Genomic DNA, 18,099 nt, shown 5'->3' on the forward strand with positions numbered 1-18,099 from the left:
CGTCCTCAGGCGCCACAGAGGCTGTCTCGCTGCTGAGCGCTGCCACCGCCATGTAGCGCCGCGCACCCACGGCGCGGGCCGGCAGAAATGGAAGCGCGGCGCCTGCGCTCCGGCGGCCATTTTGGTCAAGGGCCGGCACCGCTCCTTCCTCCCGTACTCAAGATGGCGGCTGCGGCGCATGCTCGGAGCGCGGCCGGGGAGGTCGGCGCTGCTGGCCGAGAGTGCTGAGGGGGCGGGCGGGGAGCAGCAGCGGCGGCCATGGGCGAGACCGAGAGGCTTTATTATGTGTACAGCTGCGACCTGGACATCAACGTGCAGCTGAAGATGTGAGTGAGCGGTGTCGGGGCTCAGTGGGAAGCGGTCGCTGCCGCCCTGGGGGCGTACCGGGCCGCCCGCCCCTCGGCGGGGTGCGCGGGTGCCCGCAGCCCGGCGGTGCCCCCGGACAGGCGGTGCCCCCGGACAGGCGGTGCCCGCAGCCCGGCGGTGCCCGCAGCCCGGCGGCGCCCCCGGACAGGCGGTGCCCCCGGACAGGCGGTGCCCCCGGACAGGCGGTGCCCCCGGCCAGGCGGTGCCCGCAGCCCGGCGGTGCCCCCGGACAGGCGGTGCGGTGCCCCCGGACAGGCGGTGCGGTGCCCCCGGACAGGCGGTGCGGTGCCCCCGGACAGGCGGTGCTGGCTCAGCCCCGGGTGCTGCGTCCCGGCCCGGGGCTGGCGAGCCGGGACGGCGACGGCTCGGGGCGGGCGAGCGGCCGGGCTGGAGCTGTGCTGCGAAGGCAGAGGTGCCAGGTACCTACCTAGGTACTCCAAGGCAGCGATTGTCAGTGCAGCGATTGTCAGTGCTCCCATAGCCATCACCTGTCATAGAATCACAGATTGGTTTGCGTTACAAGGAACCTTTAAAGCCTATCGTGTTACGCCCCCTGCCATGGGCAGGGTAACCTTCCACTATCCCAGGTTGGTCCCAGCCCCGTCCAGCCTGGCCTTTAACTATCCGAGGGGTGGAGTAGGCACAGTCTCTCTGAGCAACCTGTACCAGTGCATCACTACCCTCACAGTAAACTTTTTTTTTTCTTTAGCTACTCTGCTTGAAGACATGCACACCCCTTCCCCCCTTCCGGCCCTGTCACTACATGCTTTTGAAAATAGTCTTGCCCATTTTTTCCTGTAAGCTCCCTTCAGGAACTGGAGGGCCGCCACTCTGTCACAGCTCACTCCTGAGTGTGAGAGGAAGGAGGTAAACTGATGACACTCTTCCTGCTTGTTTCCATGCTGCTGTGAAAGCACGGTGGGTTGTTTTACTGTAGGGAGATCGAGGTGCTGCAGCATGTAAATATTTTCCTACCTGAGCATGTGGAAGCACTTTCATTGAAGCTGGCATTACCACACAGTGACGTAATTTTGGGTTTGTTTTTTATTTTACTTTTGTTCATCACAGCAGTGAGAATTCTGTGATGGCTGATTCTCAAATGTAGTGTACCCAATGGTGGTATATTAAAGTACGTTTCACTCTTTTGGCAAACTAACTTGGAGAACCTTATTAAGGGTTGTTTAACTTCTGAACAGATGATGGTAGTGGAAGGTGGCCCTGCTTATGAAAAGTGTTGGAAGTTTATGATCTTTAAGGTCCCTGCCAGCCTACACTATTCTGTGCCATCAGGAGTCAGATTCATGTGATGTCTTTGACAGTTCATTCCACCAAACAAAATTAAAATTAGCATTTATTTTTTTTTAGCATACAGAAGTGTATGTCATCCTTAGAATGTGCAGTGCCAGTTCCATGCAAGTAACATCTTTATTTACTCTGAAATGGTATTGTGGAAACAAATAGATTTTTGTTTGGTGGAGGATTGATCTTACATGTTTTCCTATCACTACTTTTTTTTTTTTTTTTTTTTTTTTTTAACTTGTGTGTCCCCAGACAGATATCTAATGTGCATTCTAATCTGCATGACTGTTTTCATTGTGGTATAGCTGAACCCTGAGAAATTCCATCAATTCCTCTTAACAGCAACATTGTGCAGAGTGCTGCAAGGCTTTAACCAAATTTTATTTGAACAGTCTGCTTAAATGAAACTTCCAAAACCAGTCATACATTTCATAGGTCTTAAAAATGAAGTTTTACATACCATGGTTGTTTTGGGTTTTATTTTTCCAAATAGTATTTGGAGCACATGTAATCTGTTTGTTTTGTCTTTTTTAATAATAGCAGCATATATCTTCTCATTAAGACCTCTGCTTAAGGTCTGTCTGAGAATCCATAGGTTGTACTAGAAGAAGTTACCTCCATTTAAGAGACAAACAAGTAATTCTTGCCTTCCCTGCTCTTTCCCCCACCCCCGCCTAAATCAGTACAGCAATACATTCTGTGTTTGCTCAGCATTTCACATCCTGAGTTCCTCCCTGGTGTTTGGGTTTTACTGCAAGTAATGCAAAGTGAGAATAGCCTCAGCACTGGGTAATCTAAATATAAGCTATGGAAATGCAATAGGATTTCTACTACGGATAGAATAAATTCTGGTTTATTTATGTTTTCTCCTTTTCCTCCTCCCCTGTCCCCTCCCCCATAGAGGAAGTCTGGAAGGGAAAAGAGAACAGAAAAGCTACAAAGCGCTCTTAGAAGATCCGATGCTGAAATTCTCAGGACTGTACCAAGAGACTTGCTCTGACTTGTATGTAACTTGTCAGGTGTTTGCAGAAGGGAAGCCTCTTGCTCTTCCAGTTAGAACTTCCTACAAGGCTTTTAGCACTAGATGGAAGTAAGTGGCCTGCCTTTTATTTCATATTCCTCATGGTGGGGCATCAAGTATTTGTTTCTGTCAGAAAGATTTTCTGTTTTCTTCAAAATGGCTTATGTTTCCCTATGTGTGTTTCCCTTTCAAGTGTCCCTATGGTTAATGTTATCCAGCCGGCACAAAACCAACCTTTTTGGTGTAGAGGGGAAGTGGTAAAATTGTTATTTGTGTGCTTGGGCATGTCTCGCTACTTAAGTAACTTCTGGTGCCTGGAGTGATACATTTTCATGCTGTTCTCTGACAGCCTGATCCTTGCTACTCAGTCATCAAGCCCGAATATTTTTTCTTTTGGTCTGTATCCTTTTAGTCATGCTTCAGACAGGTGCTTGAATGATTAAAGCCTACATGAAAATAGTCCATCTCCCAAAATAAAGTTTTATTCTGAGGAGAATATGGGTTGTGTAAACTAATAAAGAGTAACTTGAATTTTGAACCTTTATGACTAATAATGTTTCTCTGCAGCTGGAACGAGTGGCTGAAACTGCCTGTGAAGTATCCAGACTTGCCTCGAAATGCTCAGGTGGCTCTGACCGTCTGGGATGTGTATGGACCTGGTAAAGCTGTTCCTGTGGGAGGAACAACGGTCTCACTCTTCGGAAAATACGGGTATACTGCTTTTTCTTCTCTTTCTCACAGTTTTTTCAGGACATCTGAAGCTCACCTGTGAATAGTAACATAGCATGAGTTATGAGAGATAAGTTTTTAAATATTTTCTTAACTAGGTTAACAGTTCCATGTTTGAAAAATCAGATATGTGGTGATTTGCTCACACTTATTCTTGAGTGTAATTTCACACTTCCTGCACTGTTGTATAAAAGAAGTCTTCTGTATAACACCTTTTTTTTTTTTTTTTAAGATCTACAAGCTTGGATTTTTAGATGGCAAGTGTTGAAATCGCTCACATCTACATCCTTGTAATGCAGGAATGCCAGTACTGATTACTTTAAAAATTTATTTAATTGGCTTGCAGTTAGGCTGTGAATGTACTGTTATTTATAGGGACTAAAATGTCACTCAGTAAAGTAGCACTTTCCAAAGTTGTTATGCTAAGATCTAATAGAGGGTGTGTTCAGTAAATTTGTGGATGGTCCGACTAAGGTTGGAAGGATTACAAGTGTGCTGGAAGGATCTTACCTAAGTGCAGAGGAGACTGAAAAGATAGGTTGTGGTCTAGGGAAGATTATGAGGTACAGGTACTTTTTTGCAATTGATTGTTATCACCTAAAGAGGGGGGAGCAGCTACCCAGGAAAACAGAGGAACAGACTTCTAATTTAGAGTGAATCTTAATTTTTTTTTGGTCTTGCATCGTTTACATGCACATTGTAAAATGTGCAAACAACATTAATTGCATGAACGGTTTACAAGGATGTGCATCAGAGACACTGCTGTACACTTTTTCTTTCCTGTTCTTATCCTTTTCTTTTCGTTCAGCTAGGGTGTGTTCTATTCTTTCCAATCAACTTTAGTCAAATTTCAGTCTATACTGGGAGTCTGTATCATTGAATGTCTAGCAAATGGTGTGATGGAGGAAATGCTATGCCTAGTCAGGCTGAAAAAAAAGGAATGTAAGAACATTTTTCTCATATGTACATACTGCTGGAAAATAGGGAGAAATAACCTGTTTTGTCTTGCCAGTGGATGAGAAGTAATAAGGTTAGACTGAAGTGCAGGAAAAGTTTAGATTATAATTAGGAAAGCTGCTCTAATGATGCTTAAATGCAGGAAGTGACTGTAGAGAGAGATCGTATCTCTCTTATTGAGGATACTGCTTTAACAAAAAAGAATGACATTGCCTTAAGGCAAAAAATTCAACCTGATGAATTGGACTGTGCCCCAAAGACTGCTGGTAGCTGTTAAAACATTAAAGCAGTACCTGGAAAAAAGATAGAAATTGATTTCATTTGTAAGTCTCTTATTTCCAGTTTGTGGAACTTGGAGGAAGTAGATGGAGAGAAACAAAAAAAACCTTTTGAAATCTGTAGTTTTTAAATGAAAAGTAGTATTCCACGAAGTGATGTGTAAATTCAAGGTCAAATGGTCTTTCTAATTGTTATTTCTTATTTTTAATGGTTCACTTTTTAAAATGTTCCTGTCAGTTGTATTTGCCTGAAGTTGTTAGAGTTAAGTGAACAGCTCTTACTGGCAGAAGTAATGCACTTGATTTCTTAGGACATCTTTTATGGGTGGATCATCACAAATATGCAAGGTAAGCAGGGTTTTGCAGAGAAAAGATGTGGTCAGTTACCCTGCAAAGTTCTGTTCACTGCACACTTTCAATTATGAATTCAATTTCAAGCATTGATGGAGAAAATGGTGTGTGGAGAGTTGTAGCATTTTTTGCTTGGCGTGTTTTTGGTTTTTTTATTTGGCAGCTCAGAAGGCTGTTTTATGTCTGTTGACCTTCAAATGCAACTCAGGTAGTTTGTTAGTTGTTTTTTTATACTGGCAGACCTAGGGTTACTGTTATAATTGGCAAGTCAAGAGGAATGCTTTCTACTTCATTACAAATAATAAAACCAGGAAGGTTGAGCTTTCTTCTGAGTTTATGTTTGTACCACCCCATTGACTTTTGGAACTACCCATTTTTCCTTCCATTTGCTGAATAAGTTATCTCTGACTTTATAATTTTCTTCTAAACTCCATGTGCCGGTAAAACAAAGGCTGTAGAGAACATAAAGTGCAAGGCACTTTTGCAGTAGGGTTCAATTATGCAATTCTGTAGTTTTGGCAAAGGAAGCCACTTTATTTTCTTGCAGCTGTTGCTGAACTTTGATTCCTGACAGCTGTATTATTTTGAATTTACTGAAATGATTCTGCATTTTTCCATGCAGTATGTTTCGACAAGGAATGCATGACTTGAAAGTCTGGCCCAATGTAGAAGCTGATGGCTCTGAGCCCACCAAAACTCCTGGGAGAACCAGCAGTACAGTCTCTGAAGATCAAATGAGCCGCTTGGCAAAGGTAATGGAATAGCAAATAACCTTTAAAATGTGTGTGGCAAGCATGCACTTCACTGGAGAGAAATAAAGACAGCTTCCTGTGCTGTTTTCTCATGTGAGAGTTCTCTTCCTTTGGTTATTTAGGTGTTTCACAGGATTTATACAAAGCAGTAAAGCAGATCATAGTTAATTGTTTCTGAAGTGGTTTTTTTTAGAAAACCACCTAATACACATAGCATTCTGTTGAAACAACTTAGGATCTGAATTCTTTGTAAAGAATGAAAACATGAATATGCCTTGAGGATGCTTAAAGCAAAAATTCCAGTCAGGTTTAATAAGACCATCTTTTAACAGTGACTTGTGAGGACAGATTGGCTTCTTTCAGAAGGCATTCATTAGCTTTGAGGCTGTGTGGTGTAGTGTTCAGAAGTGTGTGACATACCTCTACATTAGAAAGAACTTGAGCAGAACTGTAAAAATTAACCCAAGTTTCATTCATTTAAGCTCATGAATATGTATATCAGTATTTTCACCTTCAAGCTTTTGATGGCAGAGTATATTCATGCCATCAAAACTTCTGGAACTGATCAGCTGTTTTACTGGCTGATCTCTGATTATTCAGGAAAGCTTACCCCAAGCTTTCCAAACTGCTCAGTCCACTTACTCAGTGAGCTTTCTTCTTTATCTTGCTCTCCCCGGTTTTATGCAGACCTTTGTGGGACTCTCAATGAAAGATAGAACCATTTTCTCATCTACAGATTTATGACAGTGATAAACCAACTTTCATTTAAGGGTCTAAGTTTTATTAGTGCAGTTTGCATTGAATTTATAACGGAAAGCTCATTAAAGCCAGTGGTGCCCCACGTCTTAATCATAGTAGAAAAAATGCCCTCTGGCCTAAGGAATCTCTGCTGTGAAACACTAAATATCAAGTCTTATTTCCAGTTCTTCACATGGTTAAATGATGGATGCAGTGAGTTTCTGAGAGCGTAGGCCATCCCTCTCATATTAGTTCTGGTACGCAAACATTACCATTCTCTCTCTAGCTCAGCTCTCTCTAGAGTTGTACTTGGTGGCTAATAGAAAGCTAATAGCATCACTGCCCCCATTCTCTTCTGAAAGCTGTTTTGGGAGATGCTAATTTCTGAAAGAGGAGTGTTTTCACTGATATTTTGTTGTGGTCCTTTTTATAAAACCATTTGACCATCAGATGCTAGGGGAATTAGTACGGTTTCTAGGTAGTGTGTCTGTGGGAGCTTTCACTTGCACAGCTGTTTACACAGCAGAGGAGGTTCTTGTGATGTATTGCTCCTAAATAGCCATTGTTCAAACACAATCAGCTTCAGTTTTTCTGTGACTTACTCATCAGTTTCTGAATGCTCTCATGCTGCTCTGTCTGGGGGTATATTTAAATATAGGTAAAACGACTAGGACTTAGGTACATACCTAGCAAGTTTGTGTGGACTTGGTTGTTCTTGTTAGGTTTGTTTGTTTGTTTGTTTTGTTTGTTTGTTTGTTTTCTGTTTATTGGACAGACTTGTTCAATAAACAGAAAAAATAATGTTGTGCTGTTGATTGACAGCTGGCACCAGAGCCCAAACTAGAGTCCTTCAGATAACAGTTAACTTTGGAGAAGACCATGTGAAGGATCTTTTCTCCATCTGAAAGATAACTTTTCTTGACATGCTTCTGAGTTTATGTCTGTATGTGGTTTTTATTGTTACATGGAATTTGTATAAAACCAGTGACTACGTGGTCAAGGAGTTGCATCCTTTTACCTTAAATAATTGATACTGTGGCAAGTCTCCCATTTCATGCCATATGGTTGTGCTCTCACAAAACACATCAATGTTGCTAGTAAAACTGCTGCTAATGAAAAAAAAAAAAAAAAAAACCAACATGGTGTTTTGCATTCTGGAGCCATTGTGAATGTAGATTTTTTGTATACTAAGGAATATTAATGGGAAGAGTGTAGAATATTTTAGCATGATCAAACATGAGTGACATAAGAGGTTTTTCCCATGATTGATGTGTTAATTTATTCAACTTAAAGTACTCTTCTTTTTGATCCATTCATTTCCCTCACACCTTCTGCTGCCTGAACAAGATTAGATAATAATAATGTTGAGATATTGTCTAAAGGGATGCATCTTACTTAGTAGCAGATCATCAGCTTCTTTCCCTAAAGGGGATACATTAGCTTCTCTCTTATTTTAAACTTTAACTATTGATTCAGGGAGCAGTTCTTCACATGTATCTACGTGCTCACAGCTCTTCCAAGTCTTGTATGCAGACCTAATTAATTACTGTATTACAACTTTTTTCCTCTGTTAGGGAGATTTAAAAGTTTAAAATATTAATAATTATCTTCTGAAGCACACAAAATAACTTTTATTTTCTTTATTCTTTAATGCAGTGAACAAGAAAATGAACTAAGAATTTGTGACCAAGTTTTTTTCCCCAATGCTTTGATTAGAAAGACTTTAGCCCAACATACTTGTGCTTGTACTATCAAGACATCCATTTAGTGAGGATTTGAGAGAGAATAATGAAGCATTGCAATTGGTGCAAACTCTTTACTTCTCTATCTTCATAGTTACTTTTATTTTCAGTGTATCTTAGTGTTGAGCTATGGAAGGTCTAGTGGACATTTGACAGACTGTGCAACCTAGACAACCTAATCTCAAGTCTTAAATCATCTGTGTTGTTTTTTTTTTTGTACTAATACCATCTCCAGTTTTGTGTGGAAGCAGCAGGCTGCTGTTGTGTTCTCCTGCATCCAGTACCTTCATTCCTGCTGCCCTAGGTCTCTGTGTGTCCCCTAGCTGGGCAAGAAGTGACAAGTTGGTGTCCCTGTGTGGCCTGTTCAGATGCTCATGGGTGGGCAGGCTGACCACAAAACAAAGTCAATGAAACAATGATCGTAACCTTTCCCCTAATAAGAATAATTTTGAGGGGTCTCTTTGCTAGCCATTTTCTAGACAGATACTAATTTCTTTGAGAGATGAAGGAACTTCATGTCTTCTAGTCCTTCTGCATCTCTCACGTTCTGCAATAATTACTGATTTTTTTTTTTAAGAACACTTATCATTTCTTAGCAGCTAAAAAAGGCATTTTCGTATTTGTGCAGTCTGCTGCTGGATGTTTCATAAACAATTGTGTTAGTGTATCTCAAACTACAAATAATATACTCTCATCTTCCATTATTAATGAGTCCTTTAAACAACTTCCTTGCTATTGCTATAGCAATTTGTAAACATAGGAATAAAACTTGAGCTACTTATCAGATGACTTAGAGAGAGAGCAAACTGTCTATGACTTGCCTTAAGTCTTCAATTGATCCAGTTATAGTCCCAGTCTGGAACCTGTTTAGGTAAGGGTAGCACAAGCAGAATTATTCAGTATAGATAGGTTTTGAAATACTTTTTTTTTTTTGTTTGGCTTGCTGAGTTTCACTGTACGAAAGATAATAATACAAAAAATGGGATGTCTGTATTATGTGACTTTAGTTAAGAAATAGGTTCCTGTTTTTGCCACATTAAAAATGGAAAGGTGATGTGCTTGGATAATTATTGTGCTCTTTGCTGGGATTGGTATTTTAGATAGTAGACTTATTTTTATGGCATGATTTGGCTGTTTACAAGGTGTATATTATGTTACTATGTGTATGCTGTACAAGGTGATTTTCTTTCACTTTCTTTGTTCTTTTCCTCTGATTTCATATTAGTATATTTTTTATAACTTTGGTGTTCTTATTCTTGCTCTGAGCAATTTAAATGTTACCATTGTGTTTTTTTCATGCAGCTCACCAAGTCACATCGGCAAGGTCACATGGTGAAAGTGGATTGGCTGGACAGACTCACCTTTAGAGAAATAGAGATGATCAATGAGGTAAGTCATTGTACATCAGCTTTGGAATTTTGAGGGATTGTATTGTGCTAATATGAACCTTCACTTGTTTAGGAGACTTAACTGCTTGGGGTTTTTTTCTTCAACTGCCAGTGCATATGGTAAAGGAAAAAGTAATTCTTTGGAAGCTTAAAGTTGATTTTACTTTAGCAGTACTGAGAATCACAGAATAGATTGGTTTGGAAGGGACTTTTAAAGGCCATCTAGTCCAACACTTCTGCAATAAGCAGGGATATCTTCAGCTGGATCAGGATGCTCGGTCCAGGCTGACTTTGAATGTTTTTGGGAATGAGGTTTCTACCATCTCTCTGGACAACCTGTGCCAGTGCTTCAATACTTGCACAGTAAAGTCCTCTTTACTCCTTGTCTAAAGTGCCTCTCCAGCTCTCCTGCAGGTCCCCTTTAGGCACTGGAAGGGCCTCTAAAGGCGCTGGAACCTCCTCTTTTCTGGGTTGAACAACCCCAGTTCTCCAGCCTGTCTCCAGAGCAGAGGTACTCCAGCCATTGGGATTTCTTACTGGCTTCCTGGACTCCTTCCATTAGGACCACATCTGTTTCATGTTGAGGTCCCAGAGGTGCGTGCAGCTCTGCAGGTGGGGTCTCACAGTGCAGAGGGGCAGAGGCCCCTCCCTGTGACCTGCTGCCCGCCCTGCTGAGGAGCATCTCAGCACAGAGTTGGCTTTGGGGCAGCCAGTGCACCTCCCAAGTTAGGTCCAGTGTTTCATCCACCACAGTACACAGCTGTCTCAGCTGTTTTCAGCTTCAGGTGAAATTGATTATGGAAGACAGACTTTATGAATAATTTGGAACAGCTTGGAACAAACACTGTTAGGCATGACTAACTTCACTCCAGGATTTAGATTGTGATGGAAAACTTTTTAGACATTTGGCCTGTTCTTGCCTTCAGACCTGTTCAGCTTTATTTTTTTAACTTTGGGTGCTGAGAAAAGACATTTGTAAGTTTTGAACAAATATTTTAAAAAGAGAATAATCTGGTAGTTTAATGCCTAAATGAGATTTTAACCCTCATTGAGCAAAATCAGTAATTTGTTATACTTGTCTTGCACCAAAGAACTCTGTTTTTTCCTGTGCTCTGAGATCTTTGTTATCTTTGAAGGTCAGATTCTTTTTTTTTTTTTTAACTAAAATCTGTGTTTTTACAAGCTTCTATAAATATTTTGATGTTTTTTAGAAATTAGCTTATCATCTTTTTTATACTTTCTTTTCTTTCATTTTTTCCTCTTCACCAACAGTAAAAGTACAATGACATAAAAGTTTCTAGACCTGTGCTTTCAACAGAGAACCACTTTGTTTATGGTGGAATTTCAAGCCATTATGAATGCATTAAATGGACTGAAATTACTCATTGTTACACTTCTTTCTTGTTTCCCATCCATTTTTTAAAGTTCTAAGCACTTTTTCTAGGTAAAGCATTTAAAAAATGCATACATGGGCAAATCTTCCTCTGAGGATGAATAAGCTGCAAATCTAATCTTGTATTCCAAGTTTATTTTGTCTGTTTTATGGTGTTGGTTTAAAAAAATTATTTGTTTTTTTCTGTATCTTCTGTTTTTTTCTTTGCTGTGCATAATTATAGGTAATAATTTAGAAAAAAAAAAGCAAACACTAACTACCCAGAGATCATCTGTTCATTCTGCATTGCATTTTTTTATACCTTCAGCTAGCCCATAGCTGGAAGTTGCTGATGAAAAAAGGTTTAAGTGTGGATGTGTATCATGAAGTGGGAATGTGAGGTAGTAAGGATGTCAGGAAGGAGGTGGTAGGGTCTGAAGTAGTTCTGTGAAATGATTAACTAAATAATTGCTACAAGAGCTGATAACCTAATTAATCAGTTACAGTATAAAGGAAGTAGGGTAATTGCTGTGCTGAGAATGCTGAAGATTGATGCCGTGCAATAAATGATACACATCTGTGCTGGCTCTTTTCTCAGAGGGAAAAACGAAGCTCCAATTTTATGTACCTGATGATTGAATTCCGTTGCGTCAAGTGCGATGATAAAGAATATGGAATAGTTTACTACGAAAAGGTATGTGCCCTGCAGGCTTTATGGTTGTCTTTGAAAAGCAGCATATGCACCTAAAATGAATGGGCTTTTCTGCTGAGATGAAATATTCTGCAGCAGTAGAGCAGCAGACAGCTGTCAGTGGCAACTGTTTATGTACATATAAATCAAATAGTATAGATGCAACAAGATTGCAGATGTCAGTCATTTGTGTAATAGAGTTCAAGATTACAGAATTTAACAAGTGTGAGTGATTAAAAACTTTCTGATTTATAGTTTCTTCAGTCATCCAGCAGTACTTTCCAAGTAGCTGTATGTAAAATTATGACTTGGAGGAAATGTACCTGTATTGAGTGGTAACTTTATATAAGATGAGTTATTAAAACTTTGCAGTGAGCTCTGCTGGTGAACATCTTCTGTAAAATAAATGAATATAGAAGTTTAGTCTTCTGTACTGAAAGTGGTGTGGAGTAATTAAGTAAAATACTTCTGGATTGGAATGTCTTGCATCTCTTCTTGCTGTTTATGAAACACATCTGCAAAGCAATGCCTTCTAAAGTTAAAATTTAATGAGATGAAGGATTAACAGTGATCTTAACAGACATCATGTGGTATTGGAAGGCATTATAACTCTTAAGGTCCTATGTATTGTGGAAAGACCCAGAGAGATTAAAAAAGCAGTGTATCTATAATCTGGTTTCAAATAAAATTGTTTATTAAATTTTTCATAGTGTTTAGATTCATAAGCAGTCAGAAAGTTACTGAATAATGTAGCATTACTGAAAAGAGAAAGAAGGTAGAAGAAGAAACTGGAGTCCTCTTGAGACCAGGGGCACTAACTAAAAATTATTGAATAAGTCAGTGAAAAATACAGTAATAAATAGCAAAAAGCAAGATTAAAAAAAAAAAAAAGAAAAAAAAAAAAAAAAAAAAAAAAAGGAGACAGATCAGAATCTGTTTCTACTACTTGATATATTGCAAGTTAAGACTTGGGATTTATTGGCTTTCAGAAGTGTTTTATGAAGGCACTGGTTGGAGTTTTTTTTGTGCGTTTTGTGATCGAGGACAGTTGATTTGATTTTCTTATTGTGACTTTGTTTTACTTTAGTTTCTTGGTGAATTTTGGTAATATGGGTGAAAGTGTTTTTTAGGCAGCTGTGTCTAGGTTACCTGTTTAGCATTTCTTTTTCGGGACTGTAGTTGACAGTGAGATCTCTCCACACATTTCAAATCTTTTTGCCTTTAGAATAGCTTTTTCATAGTGTTTCTGTACTTATCCTAGAACCAGCAATCGTAGAGGACTGTGCTTTTGCAAAACCCTTTTATATTACAAATCACAATGAAACCTACAATGTGTCAGATTTCCCCATGAACAAAATAAAGTTATTCACTTGTGCGGAAATAAAGGAAATACTCGTATGGAGAGCATAACAGGATATGATCAAAACATTGAAGCTTTTTACTAACAGCTAGCTCTTCACATGAGAACATGCTGTACCTATCACAGGTGCAAATATACGAATGTGGCTTTGTGTCCTCTTGTGTCTTTTATTTTTATAAATGAACATGGCATTCCTAAAAATTACTTTTCTCCTGTACCTCCAGCAACCTGCCATTATAGATGAATTATTCCTGATTTACACACATAGCTTCTTTTTTTTACATCATTGTGGTTTTATAGATGTGCATGACACAAAAGATTCAGACTCTGAGCATACATCTTTCTTCTAACAGATGTTTCTGAAACATATTAAAAGTGCATGGAACAGAATAACTATGAATTGGCTGCTTTTGCGGAAATGAAGTAATTGAATGTGTAATAATACATATTAGAGCTATAACCTACTGCAGTTTGAGGGATTTGTTGTTACAAAGTAGTTTTCCAACAAGTTCTTGACCCTTTTCTGACAGCAGTAGGAAATGGTACATAAATTAGTGCCCATTTTCTCAGTTTTGTCATGCTTCCAATTACAGTCTGCAGTCTATGTATCGGGCATCACCAATCCAGTGCACTGAGCATAATGAAAGACGGTTCTGTTGTCACCTGCCTGTGACCGATAGTCGAAGTGGAGATTACTTGTCACAGTTTTGTTGATATATTTGTTTTCAAGTGTTTAGGAAGAACTAGCCGGTTAAACAGCGACTGATAGGATTTGGGGTTCTTTGACTTGACATTCAATTACAAAGAAGTGAGGTGGCAGTATCTCTTGCCATGTTCTGTGTTAACTTCATTTAAATACAGCATTAAAGACGTGAGGAATAGGGTCTGCTAGTAATGACAGCATCACTTTTGATTCTCCATTTAGGCAGAAATTCTGTGTGACTCACAAGTACAAATAACACTAGCATTTATCACTAATGTGTTTTTGTGCAGGTTTCAAGTGAAACATGTCTTCAAGTAAATGATTGTGCTGCTGCATTCAGCTTATTAAAAAAGATAAATAAGTTTGATTTTTAGAGACCTTTTCATGGACCTAAAGAAAGAAGTAGTGTTGTCTACATCACTGATTGTCTGTCTTTTTTTTTTCTTTTTTTTTTTTTTTCTTTTTTTTTGTGAGGGAGATGTTGGTTCACATTGGTGTTACTTTAAATGGTGTTTTGGTTAAGAATAAGATAAATAAAACCTCCTTATTTATGCTCTGAAAGTGATCTGGGCAAGTACAGAGCAATGTCACTGTTTTGGAAAATTCTGCAGATTTTGTGGACTGTCTTAAATGGACTCTAATATTTGTATAAAGTCACACACACTGATGTTATTGTAGTGAAATATCTGCAGAGCTCTGTAGTACAGCAGTTTAAAGCAAGTTAGTGCAACAACTAATGATGTTGCTTTTGTTTCTGGTGGCAAAATAGCAGATCATCTCAGGTTGTGCCTGTGCTAGGAAGCGTTGCAGCCAAAAGGAGCAGATTCACAGAGGGCTGCTGAAGGCCCAGTGTCTGCATGGTGTTCTTGCAATCTGGTCTGTCTTTCATCACAACCACATGATTGTTGGCAGTTAGAGGATGTCAGGGATTTTGGATATTTCCATGACGTGAACTAAAGCTGTCTACATGGGCTTGATCAGGAAAGACACTTGAAAAGGATTCACTTGGCCAAATTCAAGTACTAATTTAGGCACTGGTTTGATTTACTAAATTTGTATAGTCAGGGTTGTGGTGCTGCACATGTTGCTCTCAAGGTATAATGGAGAATTACAGAATGGTAGTTAAACAGCTGACATCCTTCACAGAACAGCTAATGTCATTGTGCCTACTTGAATATTTCATTAAACAGTCCATTTCAAAGTGTTCACTCCTGACACCATAACTTGTCTCACAAATGCTTGGAAAACTTGATTTCATGGCATTTTCATTTTTGGTTGAGCTTAAGGCTTTATTCTGTCACACAATGAAATATTGGGAATGGTTTTCCTGGTGCTTGAACTGAATAGCTAGAACTCATCAGCTTCACTCTACAGCATGATCTGACTGCATTCAAAGAGTTTAAAATAAACAGTCATTATCATCATTCTTTTGAAATGTTCCGAAGAGAATTGCCAGCAATGAGGATACAAATAATTATTTTAATACTAGTTTTGGGGGAAAAAAAAAAACAAACTCCTTAACTTTCATTTATAAACATTTTGACATGACACACTGGAAGGCTTTTTTTTTTTTTTTTTAATTTTGTAAGTAAGCAAACTTTAGACAACAGGGCTTTTGTTATTCTCATCCCAGTGAGTTTTGAATTTTTAATGTCTGCCACAGACTTCCAATTGGGAGGTAAGTGCTCCACTTTTACCAGTCTGAAGCCTTTTCTTTTCCAGTTAATGTATGTGATTGTTTGGTTTTCTTTCACTGAGGGAAAGATACAGCAATATGTTTTACTACTGCTTATCCCTAGAGAATCCTCATGGAACCTGGGTACTATAAAGAGTTTGAATGCTTGTTAGTAGCAAGCCAGTAGCTTGTTGCTACTGAATTCCCTCCTTTGTCAAGTTTTTCATACAGGGTTTTTGTGTGAAGGTTCTAAACAGTGGAGATTTGTCACTGGGACATTGGAATAGTTTGTTTTATAAAGGCAAAGTCAGATTGCAGCCTTAGAATTGGAAGATAAAGTATTGATAGATAAATCTGTCTGTCATCAGATACGTTTATGACAAGAAAGATTTCTCCCATGTGCAATGGTTTCATTGTTTTTTATATAATTTGATTGTATGAAACTACTGTGACATGATCTGAGCATTCTTCCTGGTGAGATGGCAGAGGCTTAGTGCAGTGTGACTGCTGATCTGTCACTGTGACTCCAGCCTAGTTCAGTCTGCTGTTAGTAATGCAGCATATTTTGTTATTATGGAAATATTTTGATGCTATTATTTCTGTGCTGTGAGGTCAGAGCTAAGTTCATTATTTAGGCAGTATGCTTTTAGAGCAGAGATACTGTAAGCAAAAGTCATCTATGCCTCTTCAATGTTTGCATGCATGCTTTTTAAAAAAGACTAATGAGAAAAGCAACCTGCTTATGTTCTGGGACCGTCACCAGCCACAGGCAGACTGTATGTTTATTTCTCTTAACTAAGAACGATACGTGTGTTCTTACTGCTTTTACTTTGACTTCTGTTAAAATGTTTACTTCAGAAAGGCATAGCACATTAATAAATGCAATTGAAAATGTCTTTCTGAAGAAGCATTTTGATAATAAGCAACATAAGACAGCAACATAAAATTTATGTAGTAGGAAAAAAAGATGTTTCTCCTGGGAGGTTAATGGCAATTTTAACTCACGTATCTTGTTAGTGACAAATGATTCTCCCCCTTGAAACAACTCTCCTTTGAAAGTTACCTCCAAAAAGTATAAAAGTAAAGCTATCCCAAAGGGCATATGTGATTGGAAAAGTAGGAATAAAAAGAGGGTAGGGCAGAAAGAAACCTGAACAAGTTATCTCAAAACTTAGTTACTCGCGGAAATTTTGGTATGTCAAAAATTTTTATTTTGATCTCAAATTTACAGCAAATAATTGCAAACACACTAAATATAAATAAAGCAGAGCATATGTTATCTTGAGCTTCTTTCATTCTGAGTTTGACTGTTTTATTCTGTATGTTAAATGAATGTCCTTTCATAGCTTTTATTAATGTTTAGATACCCTCCAGAGATCATGAAGCACAAAACCACACTACTGTGTGTCTGGAGGACGGAGTTGCTACTTTTGTAATGTTGCGGCAGGCTTTTAATTTTTTTTTCCTGTGTCTGGTTCAAACAGGAATCTTTTAGCTTCTCCCTCCCTTACTTAGGCAGCACACATTAGACTCTAAGCATGTAGAACTTCTGATAGATAGGGTTACATACATCTTGCTGTACTTGTCTGTATTGAACTTTTAGGAGATATTTTCTGCAAAATGGTGGGTTTTTTTCTAGAAAGCTGTTTGGGTTTGGTGAAAATACAGAGTCTGGTTTTGTTTATCTTTATAAGATAAACAAACACATTTTCAGAGGACACGAGACAATAATGGCAAATTTCTCTACTCACCTGTGTCAGCACAGTAGTGAGCTGTAAGGCTGTATCTCCTCTGGTGAACTTGTGTCTGTCTTGCTATATTGTTTGTCATCTGGGAAAATGACAAACAAGAAAAATAATCTGTTTATTATTTTACTTTTTCCCCTTAAAACTGTCAGCAGTTGAATCATTCTTCCACTGGAGTAGAGTTCACAATGCATTAATACAATACATTTTCTCGTTAAAACTTGAGATGTTTAATATGCCTTCAACTTTTTGTCATTCAGGATGGTGATGAGTCATCTCCAATTTTAACAAGTCCTGAAATTGTTAAGATTCCAGATCCCCAGATGTCCATGGTAAGTGTGCTCTATTTAATGCCAACTGTATTACTGTTAGTGTTGAACTTTTCATAAATGTAGATGAAAGCTTGCCATCTTAAACATTTTAAAATTCCAGTGGAAATACATATTTAACGGGTGAGAAATATCATTAGATTTGAATTTCTTTTTTTTTTCCTATTTCTGCTGCTACTGGATTAAAATACAAGGATTGATTTAATGCTTATGTTCACCTCCTCCTTTCCATGCCTAATGTGCTTGCTTTTGAGGTGTAAGAAAGCAGAGAAGGGGGATTGTTGGCAAAAGAGGTCAGAGGGTGGGAAGATAAGAGGGAGCCGAAGAAGAGGAATGTAGAATTTAGAGATTGGTGCAGTAACTCTTGGTCGCTTCCTCTGTTAAAATATTTTCTCCCTACACTCTCTTGTATGTTGTCTTTCATGTAGACAGTGCCTAAGTACAGTTCTAGAAAAGATTTCCATTATTGTGGATGCCAATTCAGTGGGACTGGTATTGGCAGCTTTGGGAACCTTAATGTAAGTGGGCTTGTACTGGCAACACTGTTTGAGCACCATGCAATCTAACACTGCAATAGCAAGTCTGACAATGCTGGAAACTGCC

At 39.0% G+C, this 18,099-nt stretch overlaps 1 protein-coding gene across 1 annotated transcript in view; it reads left to right on the plus strand.

Moving 5' to 3' along the window:
* The first annotated feature begins 221 nt into the window (after positions 1–221).
* The window catches only part of PIK3C3 (phosphatidylinositol 3-kinase catalytic subunit type 3), a 67,637-nt gene continuing 49,759 nt past the window's right edge, over positions 222–18,099 (plus strand). The window contains exons 1-7 of the mRNA XM_083883555.1: positions 222–326; positions 2,567–2,755; positions 3,254–3,397; positions 5,624–5,753; positions 9,536–9,622; positions 11,592–11,687; positions 17,428–17,499. Of these exons, the coding sequence (XP_083739681.1) occupies positions 259–326; positions 2,567–2,755; positions 3,254–3,397; positions 5,624–5,753; positions 9,536–9,622; positions 11,592–11,687; positions 17,428–17,499 (786 nt within the window). The 5' untranslated portion in view covers positions 222–258. The remainder of the gene's footprint in view (positions 327–2,566; positions 2,756–3,253; positions 3,398–5,623; positions 5,754–9,535; positions 9,623–11,591; positions 11,688–17,427; positions 17,500–18,099) is intronic.

Source organism: Zosterops lateralis (assembly GCF_965231275.1).
Source record: "Zosterops lateralis genome assembly, chromosome: Z".
In the NCBI taxonomy this organism is placed as follows: Eukaryota; Metazoa; Chordata; class Aves; order Passeriformes; family Zosteropidae; genus Zosterops; species Zosterops lateralis.